The 14,132-nt window shown below is 41.7% G+C and overlaps 1 protein-coding gene across 6 annotated transcripts in view; it reads right to left on the bottom strand.

Annotated features, from left to right (window-relative positions):
• ADAMTS6 (ADAM metallopeptidase with thrombospondin type 1 motif 6) overlaps positions 1-13,085 on the bottom strand; it is a 148,057-nt gene extending 134,972 nt beyond the window's left edge. For 2 of the 6 annotated variants that reach the window (XM_027635080.1, XM_027635076.1), the window contains exons 1-3: positions 12,580-13,085; positions 7,551-7,919; positions 6,484-6,848 (exon numbers count right to left, since the gene is read on the bottom strand). In XM_027635080.1, coding sequence (XP_027490881.1) covers positions 6,484-6,848; positions 7,551-7,647 — 462 coding nt within the window. In that variant the 5' untranslated portion in view covers positions 7,648-7,919; positions 12,580-13,085. Of the gene's footprint in view, positions 1-6,292; positions 6,398-6,483; positions 6,849-7,550; positions 7,920-10,091; positions 10,159-10,406; positions 10,518-10,561; positions 10,707-12,579 lie in introns of those variants that run through there. The other 4 variants (XM_027635077.1, XM_027635079.1, XM_027635078.1 and 1 more) reach the window with 4 other exon arrangements.
• Between the last annotated feature and the right edge of the window lie 1,047 nt (positions 13,086-14,132).

Genomic DNA, 14,132 nt, shown 5'->3' on the forward strand with positions numbered 1-14,132 from the left:
ATGAGAAAAAAAAAATTATCACTGTCATATTGTTGGAGTTCTTTCATTTTTTTTTTTAACATGTATTAAGAAAGTAAGAAACATTCTCAATATATGACAAATAATGTTTTTACAGAGATGTTCCAAAACTACAAGATTCATATCCACGTCAAGCCAAAATTGTATTGCTCTAATAGCAACACCAATATCCTGCTATGATGTCACACTGCTAGATGCTTAAAGCCAAAAATTCCATCAAAGACAAATGCCATGAAGGATTAATTTCAGAACACATATTCAAAGAAACCATTCACTATTTCACATCTAGATGCTTAATCCAAAAACTGAGTTAGTTAATAAAAGTCAAATTATTTATATTATGATACACTGTCTACAAAGTATTTATTCCTTAAAAGGTCTTGCCACAAATATAGCATATAAGAGTTGTTGCAGACTGTGCACTAGACCTCATTCTCCATAACAAATGAACAGTTTTGCCTCATACTGTAGTGCAGAATAGTAGATATTCTATTCCCATAACTTCCACATTTGTGAACTCAGCTTCTTCCAAACAGGAAGTGGTTTATGAAAGAAAGGGGAGATTTCAGGCCAACTATGCAATTTCCTGAACCTTCAGCAATTAAAATTGAACTTTAGCAGAAAATCTAGGTTTTGGATCCTTTTGGATATAGAATTATTGGGGAATAAGCCCTGACAGAGTTCTACACCCATATCTGCTAAATAAAAAATTCTGATACCCGTATGTAGAAAATTCCGAATGCATTAACTTTCCACAGAGGGAGAAAGAGCTATTCTTCCGATAGAAGCCTGGGAGCAGGAACTTCTGCATTCATATCCTGACCTGATGAATCACAAATTTCTACCACACCTTTGATCTGTAAAGCAAGTACTTCTCATGAGTCTTTTTTTAAACCTCTACAATCAGCCATAAGACCACCTGCTCCATATCTGCTCTAAATATATCATAAAGTTGTTTTCTAAGATCAGAGTTTGCCTCTGTACTCTTGGCCAAAACTCTCGTCCTATTACTGTTGAGCACATCATCAAATGCCTGCAGTTCTTCACTCCTGAAACAAGTAACAACGTAAAATTTACAAAATAAAAAATCCTGTGTAACACATCAGAAAGAAGTGTTTTCCAAATAGAGCTGTATTATAAATTGTGAAAATATATGTATGAACAGACTGCATATTCCAATTACACATTCCTTACATTGCCACTGTAACAATAAGTGTTCTCTTCAGTGGTATTTTTCATTACAATCAAAAAGGTAACATCAGGCTCTATATTCACCTGGAAGACGCCAGTATGAAATTCCTCTCACAATGTCTTCTTGTTACTTGGAGTCTAAGAATTTATTAGAAAATCAATCATTTACTGGTATACTGCTGCCTAAACAGTATTGAAAATATAAACCAAATTGTAACTGGGTTTGCCAGATGTGCAGAAAGAACCTTGACAGTCTGGACTGCATCCAGTCTGGATGTCAGACATCTGAGTTCAAGTGAATTCTGAGCCATTATAAACTCTGATATTATATTCCCACAGGAAGAGAATCCTGCAGAGTGGTTCTGGTCAACACCATGAGGTTGTCCACTTCATGCCAAGCTGGAGGAGACAGAGGTACCATCCAGCCTGATTAATAAATAGTGGTAATTATACATATATATCCAAAACAACATTCTAAACACCAGTTTTGGTTTATAATCCACTATTTCAGCAAAACAAAATTTCCATTGAAAAAGGAGATTGAAATAATGCCCTTTTAAAGCATTAAAAGGAATTAATTTCATTTTCTTTTTTTGTTTTGCTATTGTATTTAACAGTTCATAAATTAAATTCCTGTTCCAAAGCATCAGAAATATCATTAAGACATAAGAATGACCAGAAGAGTTTTTGACAAAATACCGTGAATTTAAGAAACAAGCTGAAGGCATCAAGTAGGTTACTACAAGGAACATTCCCAAGATTATTATCTAAAACAGATTGTTTGAGGTCCTGTGTTATCCAATACCACTACAGAGTGCCAACTCTTGCTAATATATATAAGGTCTGGTTCCAGCAGCTTGACATGCTCAGACAAATTTGTGAATCCACATGGATTCACATGGAGTTCCCTTAATTTGTGAAAAAGAATCTTTTTTTTGTCAGGCTGTCCAGCAGGGGCCTTAACCTCCTTCAGATGGGGGAGGTCCACCAGTTGCAGAAGAAACCACATGATGGAGGACAAGTAAGCATATGCCTTCTCCACATAGTACTACTGTTTCACAATTTTTCCATGCCTTGAACCTTTCTAGACTTTAAAAGTATATCCATTTTTAACATAAAGCAGCAGTAATGGAAACAGCTGAAAACGTGTCAGCGTTGTTCAACATGTCAACAGCTGGCTATAAACTTCAGTGTGGTTTTATGACTAAGGAAAAAGATTGCATTTGCTTACTGTTTTCTCAAAGATGAAAACAGTAGTGATCCGGCCTGAGACAGCAGATCACAGAATCTAACAAGACAAACCAGGACAGGGACAGCTTGTATTTAATTTTCTGAATACTAAGGCTATACTGCAAAAACATACGAGTACCAAAGATAGCCCTAGAGACACTGATCAAGAATACTAAATCCTTTTTAATATAATTTTTGGTATTTATAAATTATTTTATAAGTTAGGTATTATTTTACATAAAACTCAAAAATACCATAGTATACACAATTTATAATATATATAAATAGATGCCTTCTTTAGAGTAAAAACAGCTTTCAAATGAGCTAACTCAAGAAAAATATGAGTAATTTAAACATATACTTATTTCAGAATACATGAAACAATCATTAAGTCTTCCAGCAAAACAGTTCCTACTTTAACCTAGTAAGATCATGCTTTTAAGTCACAGTTGCCTACCTGTGCTTTCTTTATCACTTCTGTTTGGATGGAGAGAACTGTGCTTCACAGCACAAATTTTACACAGTGCATGGAACTTCACATACCATGAAAATATTGGACCTTTTACATTAAACATTTACTTGGGACCACAGTAGCCTCAAAATATTTCCTACTACTGATCTTCTCAGTTCAAAATGACAAAATTCTCTACTGTGCAAAACTTGTTTGAGCACTCAGTTAAGAGCTTTGACATCTGGTAGATGACAAAGGTGGGTCAGAATGCAAAAATGTTGGGGGTTTGCTTAATTCCACTGCTATAGGCTCCAAAACTTCTTCGAGCCTTGTTCCTCTCAGAATCAGTCAAATTTCATTCCCTTAAGGTAAAGCTCTTCTCTGTTTAGCCAGTCCACCACCATTTCTTCTCTTCAGTACGACATACTCAGCTTAGGCAATGCCTCAGTCTTTTTGCCTTGTACCCAACATTCAAAGGCCCTAAAATGCTGGTCATTGCAGGCTCTTTTATGATACGGCCAAACCTGCAATCCATCCACAAATGTAGCATTCACTACAGTAAATATGAGTTTGGAAGGCCAGCAAGCCTGCCAGACAAAACCTTCAATTTTCTCATATGATTGTTCACTGGATTACAGAGCTTTCCTCACAACTTCAGAACCATTTATAGCATAATCAGGCAACAGCAGATGGAAACTACTGGACTGAAACTTCAGTAAGTAGCAGTCTGTAATTCTGGGACACTTGGTAATGAGAAATATAAAGAGAGAGGTTGAAACAAGAAACAAGGGAGGAAAATGAACTGATTGCTTGTTGCTTTTATTATAATGAAACTGAAAGCCCTCCTTACACTTACCAAATGCAAGCAAGCATTCTTCAAAGTCATACAATATATGTTAATTAAATCATGTTCTCACATGACCACTCTGCATAACTAAACAGAGGAACTCAAAATATTCAATAAGGGGAAGAAACGACCTATTTGTCAACAGTGAAGCTCAAGAGAACTAGAACTATTAATGGATAAATTTTGCTTGTGAGCAACATTCACTGTTAAAAATCACTAATTGCTTTAAAATTAAAATGACTGGCTTTGATAACAGACGTTAATCAAGGACTATTAGAATATGACTGGCAGCGACTTAGAGAACAAAAATCAAACTAGAAAATATGACAAATGCCTTAAGCATTCTGAACTATCAATAATTCTAAAACAAGTAATATTGTCTTCAATATTCACTGCCAATTGCTTTATGAAACATCTTCTTACCAGCAGCTGCATAACAAAACATTTATCAGTAGGAATCATCATTTAAAAATAACTTTGTGATGGATTTATCTGAAGGAAGTGGTAATTTCCATAGACAGTGCTCTGGAAGACCCTGGCAACACTGGATGAGTTTCTGTACAGTAGATGACGATACTAAGTCGAGCCTACTGTTGCATCCCTCTGCAGGATTCCAGCCTCTCTGAGAAAGGTCCATGTGTCACCCCTGCTGCCGCTTCTGCACTATGACAGGAGCCTCACACACTTCTGATCAGGCCTTCCCAGGAGATGCAATGGACATCTGATACTTGCAGTCACAGGTAAAGAGGCATTACCTCGGAGAATTTAAGTGCCAGTCATGGTGTGTCTAGAGATAGGATTAAGGTTGTCTTAACACCCAAAAGACACTTAAGAGCTGATGACAACCACAATCATTGAAGATGATGATTTAACTGGGAAACGCTCTACACTAAAGTTACCTTACAGATACTAAGTTAACATACTGGCACCTAGAACCACAGGCAGCTTCACTCCAGCAGAACAGCTAGGCTGAGGGCAAAGGGAAAACATGCAGCAGTGGGAATGCTAAATGTCACCTCAGGGTGTAGGGCACAGAAGAAACAAAAAAAAAAAGATTCTTCTTCACCATAACATCTTCCACGCTTCTTTGAAGAAAAGAAGTGCCATGAGGAGCAAGAGATGGGCAAAGACAGAAAAACATGGACTTTTTTTTTTTGCCTCATCCCACTCCTGTTTTCCTAACATGAAAGGAGAACAAGAGTCAGCTAAGCCAAGAGCAGGCATTCTTGGTTCACTCCCTTAGCCAAGGTCAAAGAGGAGGTGAAACGGGATCACCATGACACTTACTGCAGGCTCCAAGGGGGCCAACTAGTCTGTGCATCAAGTAGCAGAAACTCTAGAGATAAAAAGGCATGCAGCCTCTGTTAAAGAAATGAGTCCTGAAAGAAGAGATTTGGTCCCCATAGTATTTTTAGCTGAAAAGAACTCAAAAGCAAAGATCGAGTATATTAGTCAAAGAGCTTAAATAACTGCCACCGGAAAAAGAAGTTATTACATGACAACTGCAACCAAAGTGAAAACTGTACTAAAGTCAGACCTATCCACTACAAGTCTGCACCAACCAAACCGTGATACCACACTCAATGGAACATCATTTTAACTACATTTCTTTGAAAGTGTTCACTTAGCCCTGGAAATCCCCATTAAATAATTTTTCTTCAAGAGTTCTCCAAAATGTTAAACTAGACCGTATGAGCGATACCAAAAGTAGTTGCGTGTAATGCAACCTATCTAGGTCTGAAGCAGCTAGCTTTTGTTTGAAAATAACATCCCAAGAGGCATTATTCAACAGCACTTTCAAGGACAAATAGGAATTAGTTTAGCAAGTCTGTGTAATCTTTTTTTTTCCCCTAGCAATTAGTTAGATCTGCCTATTCCTAAAAGATTGATCAGCATTCTACTATAATAAAAACCACAATGAGTAACCATATGTATATTTTTACTACAGAAAACACTGGCGCTTGATTTAGTATTTCATAGTCATGCTCTTCTATTTTAGTATCACTACTCAATAGTCGTGCTTTTTTACTTTTTTTGCATTTGTTTTCTGATTTTTTTCCCATGCAGGTCCTATTGTCATGTGATCAAAAGGACACCACTAAAAGAAGAGATGAGAATAAATGAGATAAGAATTTCTAAAACTTTTGTTAAATGCAAAAGTTTAAAATTTGTAAACAAAGTCTTTGTGGAAAAAAAAATTAAATAATTGCTTTCTGACGCTGGTGTCTGCTAAAGATCAATTTTTCTCATCATGATTTGAATTTTTAACAATGATGACTTCTACATCACTAAACTCCTCTTCTGTTATATACTCATAGTTTCTAAACCCAAATTCTCAAAGATAAGAAGGTGTTCAGTTCCATCAATGTCTCTCTGTAGAGATTCAGCATCCTGGAGGATCCACTGCTTCCTCCTCCCCACCCCTTGAACTTGCAAGGCTTTTATAACCTGTAAACATCTCAGCACAGACCTGATCTTGTAGCCCTAGAGCAGATATTGTAAACACTGAACAGGTTGCCTGCTAAATGACTGCAGAATTGGGTCTTAGTACTTACATTAAGCTTGAAAAACTGATGACTACTTTTCCCCAGGACCTAGATCAGGTTTTAGGCGTTTTCTGCACCTTCCTGTCTGATTGCTTCCTACAGGGACTCAAAAGACTGAAAGATACGCCAATTAAATTCTTCTTCTGTAATTTAAAAGGGACAAGCACACTATTATACTAGAACAAGTAATACAGACTTACCAGACCATTGCAGTTACTTAGGGCCACTTTAGTTGTACTGAGCTGGTCTTGCAAATATCCTGTGTAATGACAGTGGTCTAAGAAATCATGCTTCCATTGCGGTCCATCTTTCCCCCAGTACTCTACTGTAAAATGTCTGGACACCAAATCTGTGTTGAGAGTCAGGTTTAAATGAAAGTGCTTGCCATAGGCAGAAAGTTTAAAAAATAATTTAGATGCTGCCAGTTCTTGGACATAAGGGTCTGCGCTCCTCCTCCTTCTTGAAGGTTTAGCATTTTTCACAGTAAAGCTGAGGAAGGCTCCATTTTGATCAACCCTTATTGGGATTGTTAGTTGGTAGTGTTCAAGGTAAGACAGGAATTCCTCTTTGTAATCAATCACAAGGTAAGACAGTCCAGAGAGTGGCCATAGAAGAAAAAATATAACAGGAAACAGCAAGTAGTAGCATAAACATAAACCATATTTGGGTAAACTTCATCACTCTCATTAACAAAAATAATTTTCAGGTAAATGCACAATGTAGCATTTTACTAAATAAAATAAAACATTGTTTTCTTTCTTTGTAAGTCAAGAAAACATGTTCAATTTCCTATTAATTTGATCATCACTGGAATTATTTCAATACATATCTTTTTCTATTTATCAAAAATACGTAACATTTGGGGCTAAATTCTAACTTAAAAAGGACATATTTTTCCCAGTGACACCATTCAAAGACAAAAGCTATTAAATCCACTTGCAAGAATATAAACAGTATTAAGGAAAAGTATTATACTGTAAAAACAAAATTAGATTCTTACTTCCTAGTCTAAAAACATGTTAATGTTATCATGGCAAGTCTCCCAACCGTTATCAAGTACAACATTTTACTAGATTTAATTTGCAAGGCTTTCCTATGCTGAAAAGTAGATAGAAGGAAATTTAATCTGGATGACAATGAACCATGAAAAAACTGAGAGCAGAGCCCATAAGATCTCATGAATTATATAAATATGGTTTAGAAAATACTACACAAATACAATGCAATAGCAGATGCTTCTTGCTAGCTACAGAGATTGGACCCCTACCTTGAGAACTGTATGAAAGCCTGCTGTCACTGTGAAATTCCGATGAAACCATGACTAGGCTCAAAATCCATGTCCACGTCTTCCCAAAAATTTCCATAATTTAGAAAAACAGAAAGCTTGTCTTTTTTCTTTCTCTTTGGAGAGCTACTTGTGTGCTATAGAGTTAACTCCACTCCAGAATTGCACCATAACAGGTATAAATATTTTATACTACTTCCAAATTAACTATAGGATGTTCCACCTTTTGATAGGTACTTTGTTCTATATCTGCAGTCATTTTCTCAAGTCAAAAAAAGTATTTGTAAGTTCCCTTAAAATATGAGTAAGATGTTAGACTGAATAGTTACTGAATTTGCTCCGTTTCTTTTCCTGAAAAACAAAAGAAAATGAGTCAAGGCAAATTCTTTCTGCTAAAACAGATCTATGCTGCAAGACACTAAACCACCAGAGTGAACTACACAAGGCAACATTTTGAAATAATGTTCATCCAGTATCAATTTTATGGTCCCATACCACAATCTTACCAAAAAAATGAAGTACCATTAGTTCATTGAACAGCAGATCCATGTAGCCTATGATACACTTATCAACTTCATGTTACTTTTATGAATTCTTACACCTATTTAATGTTTCTTATTGCTTATATACTTTGTTCAGACTTCTGCCATCCATAATCAGTGCTGTGCACTCATTGATTTCAGTGGCTAATAACAGGTCTCATATACTGATAGATAAAGGAAGACCCGGGAAAGAATCCAGAGTACAGTTATCTGATCTTTCTGCAGCATGTATTTTCTTATTATTTGGGCCAGGGTTCTGCTTCTGGAGGCAGGATTCTCATTCACTTAAATGGGAATGCTGCATATTAGAATACTAAAGAAAAAATTTCAGTATCTGAAGGTATTCACCATACACATTCTAATTTTTCAAATATTTGTCAAAAATGCTTTGTCTAGATCTTAAGTACAGTTTGATGAAGTAGAATATATTTTTATCTTGGTTTTGCAAGTCACAAGACTAAGCAAATAACATATTACCTGCCTTTTGTCTTTTTTTTCTTTTTTCCTTTTTTTTTTTTTGCATGTAAAACACTATTGCAACAATAGTTAAAAGCTCCAGCTGCAGCCAGGGATTAAACAGACGATCCATGCATTCAGCTAACAGTCTAGTATCATAGGATACCAAACCATGTGTTGTGTCAGCTGGTACTCATCAGTCCACTTAAGCATTTGCAGTACACCTATGCACAGAGCAAGCTCTGCTGAGCCAGACAATGGAGAAACAGAACACCTAAGAAGGGAAGCCTGTTTAAAAACCACTTTACAAAAGCATACAGAGCCACTTACACATGCACCAGATAAATTTGCCTTTCTAAAATTCTGGGAATGATTTACAGCATTCATTCAGGCAGGTAACACAGCTACAGCTAGTGGATTATTTGCAAAGGTTTTATAAAGAGCTGTAGAATATAAACTCCACCAAAAAAATCAACATCACCCAAATCCTATTTACCAACATTACAATGAATATTGGATAACTTCTTAGCCAATTTGAAAGACACCTAATTACTAACATATAAATGAGGTTAATCTAACTTTTCAAATATCCTTCAAGACACCAGGTTTATAAAGAGAATAAAATACACTTTGCAAACATACTTTGTCCTTTCTGGTACTTCTTTTCTAGGGAACCATAAAGATTTAGTGATGTCATTCACATGTGGCAGGACTTCAAAGAATATTAATAAAAAACATTTCTGTTTACATTGCCATGTAGAACATTTATTTCTTAGCTAATATTTAGTTAGTTTTTAGATTTTACAAGTTTTGAAGATACATAATTAACCCTAGACTCTTCAGCTACACTAGTACAGTAAATAATGTGCCTTACTTCTAATCTGAGAACATACAATTTCAAATTCCTGTCACTGAATCTTGCTTTATCCCTGTCTGCTAATGAGCTGCTTTCCTTCTCCTTGTATATACAGTTATAATCTGATACAAGCACCTCTTGACACTTTCTGATAAGCAACTCAACCTATTTGGTTTATCTCACCCTGTATAATCCAGTTTCCAGATGTCTGAATACTTCTGCAGTTTTTCTCTGAACCCTTTCCAATTAATCAACATCCCTTTTCATCCATACACACCAAAACTGGACACTGTAGTCCAGTAACGGCTCAGTATTGCCATATATAGAGGTAATGTTGCCTTACAACTTTTACTTAGCCAAAATAGCCTAACAGAGATCTCATGGTCAGAGAGCTCTCATTCAGAGAGTTCATGTTACTATCAGTTAGGCTGATAGTAAGTTACCCTAACATTAAGGTCTCCTGGAACTACAGTACCTAAGGAGTAAGGTAGCTCAGAATACTGGACATAAATTAGAGTGCCCATTATTTAGACACCAAAGGCCCCCATGATAGGCTATAAACATATGTTGGTCAACAGTGTCCAATAGTCACTCACGTCTACTGTTCTTGCAGGGGTCTCTGAAAAGGTCTCCCTCATTTCAAGCTTCACACAAGACCAATCTCCTTACACATTAAGCTTTCTGGAAGTTTCAGCAGAATTTTTTTACTTCTTCTTCAAATGTATTTATTGCCAACTTAACCATTGATACAAGCACACCACACGTAGTCATATTAATGCTCTGAACTATAGAGTAGTAATAGATGTGAAGGATAAAGCACTCAGGTAACTCCAAGATACAGTACTTTCAGTATGACATTTGGTAGGAACCTCAAAGCGTCCACTCTCTATATCGTTTTTTCTTTCCATTCTCCTTGGTAGCGTATATTAAGCATTCCATTGTAGATTGTTGACAAATGCAAAACTTGGTCAACACTAAGCTTACAAAAATAAGTGACACTCGGTGCCATGGTCTAATGGACATAGTGGTGTTGGTCATAGGCTGCAGTCCATGATCGGAGAGATATTTTGCAACCTAACTGATTATGTGATAAAGCAGACTATGAAGCGGTGAACAGTCGAACTGCTCAGAACAGTCACCTTGGGAGCTTCCATCTAAGCAAAGGTGCCTTGGTTGCCCAAGGCACCTCTTAACCTGAAGGTAGCTCAAGTTTTAGGGCAGGAAAGCATCCGGCTGCCCCAAGAGCACCCCACATCAGGGGCGTCCACCACACAACCGCCAAGCTCCGGCGCGCTTTGGCGCCTGAAGCGCCGAGGCGGCCAGAAAAGACACGGCACCGCACCATCGGATCACAGAGCCCAGACGGGGGTTACGTCTCAGGGCGGGGTCGGCGAGAGCGATAAATGCGTGCAAGAGAAAGAGACCCACCGCTCAGGCGGGCAGGACAGGGGGGGTTGTCTCTCACGCCCCCTCTCCCGGCGGCTCGGCCCCCGCCACCTTCCCGCCCTCCCCGGCCGGGCCGGGCGGCCGGCGGGAGCGCCGCGGTGAGGCGCGGGCAGGGGTGGCCGCCCGCGCCGGCTGTACGAGTGGTTGCTAAGGAAATGGGGAGGGCGGCGGGAGGGAACGGGGCGGGGGACGGGCATCAATCACACAAATTCAATTACAGGTATCGGGGCTGGCCGTGAACAGCGTTGAAGGGTTTCAAAGAGCCGGGGATTAGCCGTGCCCCCGGGAGTTTCCCGAGGCGAAAACTGCGGCGCCCAGACTGCGCCGGGAGCAGCTCGGTGAAAAGGAACGGGAGGCGGGGGGTCAGCGGGGAGAGGGACATGTACAAAGGGAAAGGACGGATTCGTCCTCCCAGGGAAATGACCAGAAGCCGAGGCGTGAAGGGTGAAATTACTGCCGTACGGGCCCCGGTGTACGAGGGGGCTGTCGCCCTATGAGCCCCTCCGCCCCCGCCTGCCCCACGGCCCCCCGCTGCCGTGCCCAAGGAGCAGCTGTCACTGCATCTTGCAAAAAAACCCCACCTCCCGCCCCCCACCCAAAAAAAGTCAACAGGCTAGAAAAATACATGGCTACACAAACAGCCCATTACACGCGCACATTATCTGTACACTTCTGCACAGAGTGCAGAAAAACTCGTACTGAAGCAAGCTGGAGATCACCAGACACACATCCCTCAAAGAAAATTCAGAAAGAAATAAAAGAAGAGCCTTCCTCCCTAGAGAGGCTGAAGGGTAGAGTCTGGTTGCTGTGGTGGAGCTGATCCTAAAGTTAACTTTCAGCAGTCCACTTCCAGACAGCAGCGCTGAATCTATTTGGATAAAACGCGTGTGACCCAGACACTTGGCGTTTGGCCCAAAAGCATTGCACCGGCAGCCCAAATAAAAACAAGAGTCTGACTCTCTCTCTCTCTGCCTCTCCCTTCTCTCTTGTACAACAATGAAAGAAAGTAGCGAATACAAAATCCGCACACACATCACCGAGGAGCGAGAGCTCACTTACCTCCTCCCACCAAACAAAGTCTCTTTGAACCGCGGGCCACTGCAGAGACAGACACACACCAACAAACATGAGCGCGCAGGGTTAAGAGTCTGGCAAATCCCAGGCGGCTCGAAGTAAATCAAAACCACACGCTTCCATCTTCCTGATGAGACCGGCGAAAGCCCGACATCCCCGCCAGCATCGGCTGCGCGACGGCGGCCGCGCCGACCCTCCGAGCCCCGACACAAAGTGTGCACTTGTCTGACCGCGGCACGGCCAGGAGCGGGGCTTCCTCAGCTCCGCAGCAATCCGGAATAGCCCTGGGTTGTCGCTGAGGTTTGGGGGCTGCTTTGGTTTTCATCTGTTGTTTGGTTTTGTTTTCATAGTTTTTCCTTTCCTCCCTCTACCAACGATTTACAGCTAAAAGTATTTTTTAAAATCTAAAAAAAAGTGCACTATTCGAGATCGTACTTCATCAATCACGTCTCTTATCGGTTGAAAAATCCTGGCATCCCCTTCCCCCATCCTTAAAGTTCCTTTCCGAAATTACTCCAAATGCACTTCGCCTAACGCAATAGAAACCTCTCCCCGCTCCCCAAAGCCCTGGACAAACCATTATTCGGGACACAAGAAAAGCAAAAAGTTTCATTGAATAGCGTGAAATCTTCCTTACCGTTTTCATCTTCAATTTCTGATATAAAGTAAGTTTCAAAGAATAGAGATTGCACAGGACGATTCCCGTATTCCTCTCTGCTTTTCCCCTCTGTGCAAGCAACCATCAGGGTTATATTCTCCAACAGAATAAAATTCTCTAGCCTTCCTAAAAGGGGTTTTTAGAAAACGGGCTGGCTTGGCAGCAAGGATGCCATCAATTCACCCAAGCTATCACTCTGCACATTTTGTCTTTCCAACAAAAAGAGGGGGGAAGAAGGAGGGGGAAACAGGCTTATATTGGGGTGGGGGTGGGTGCCCTCCTCTTGAGCAGCCTCCTCTGTGCAAAATACCATGTGAATATTATCTGAGTTGGGGGGAGAAAGGGGGGGCGAGAGACAGAGAGAGGGGAGAGAGGAGGAGGGGGTAGAAGAGGGAAGGCAGGCAGAGCAGGAACGACTCAGCGGAGTTTGGATGGAGTAGCCGCAACGCTTTCGCAGCCGGCGCCGGGCCAAGCGACGGCGGGGGAGCCTCGGGCGGCGGCGGGGCCTTGGCCGCCTCGGCCGCCTCGCGGGGACGGCGCGGGGCCCGCTGACGTCAGCCTGCAGATGTGCCGGGCCAGGGTGCCGCGCATGCGCGTCCGTCACGTGGCGGCGGGGAGGGGAGCGGGACCCGGCGAGGGCGGGGGCGGCGGGAGCAGCGGCGGGACCCCCGGCTAGGGCTGCCTGTGGGGGGGACAGACCGGCCCTCCCAGGGGAGCCGCCGCCGCGGTACTGTCGGCCGGCCCAAGGTGTTACCGGTGGGCGGCAGGATGTGGTGGCCCCCTGCTGCCCTCCGTACCCTGCCCGTTCCGCGCGCCGCAACGGGCATTATGGAAGGAAAACTCCTAAACACCACGTCCAGCGGAGCGGAGGCGGTGTCTGAAGTCCGCCCCGCGAGCGGCAGCCGGGGCCGATGGTCCCGCCGTGCGCGCATCGCGCTTTCTCTTTCATCGACGGCGGGGAACCGGGCAGGGGTCGGGGCAGGACAGGAGGGTGGGCTTGGTAGGGGCGGCCTGCAGGGTCGCCTCTGCTTCGCCAAGCCAGCAGTGCCGGGGACAGGGTCACACAGAGGGGGTGGGTTGGAACCCGAGACCTGCCCTCTTAACCGCCAAGGTAATTTGCGATAGCCGAGGAAAGAGAAAAATAATAAAAAAAACCAAACCTGAATTATTCCTGAACCTGGGTTCTAAGGTTTCAAGCTTCTGCTAACTGTATTTCCCAAATGGGGCGGGCACGCGTTTTCCTCCCCAGCCGGAGGTAGTAGGTGTAATTGCACCTTCTGGTGAATCTGCAATAGCTGATTGGGCTGGGGAATGATAGCAGGGAAAGGTCCAAGAGCACAGCTACCCCGGGACTTCTCCGAGTATCGAAAGAGCAGGATCAGCCTGCAGAGTCAAACATCCCGCAGGACTCTGATGGTCAGCAAAGGTTGCCTGTGTGCCCTGTAACATGGAGGAATCAGCTCTGGCTGGCATTCATACTTTTAAATAAACTGCACAATTACCTTCGAATATGAGGCACTACTATAGTGGAA

This window comes from Corapipo altera, unplaced genomic scaffold (genome assembly GCF_003945725.1).
Source record: "Corapipo altera isolate COAL_440 unplaced genomic scaffold, ASM394572v1 61411, whole genome shotgun sequence".
NCBI classification, from domain to species: domain Eukaryota; kingdom Metazoa; phylum Chordata; class Aves; order Passeriformes; family Pipridae; genus Corapipo; species Corapipo altera.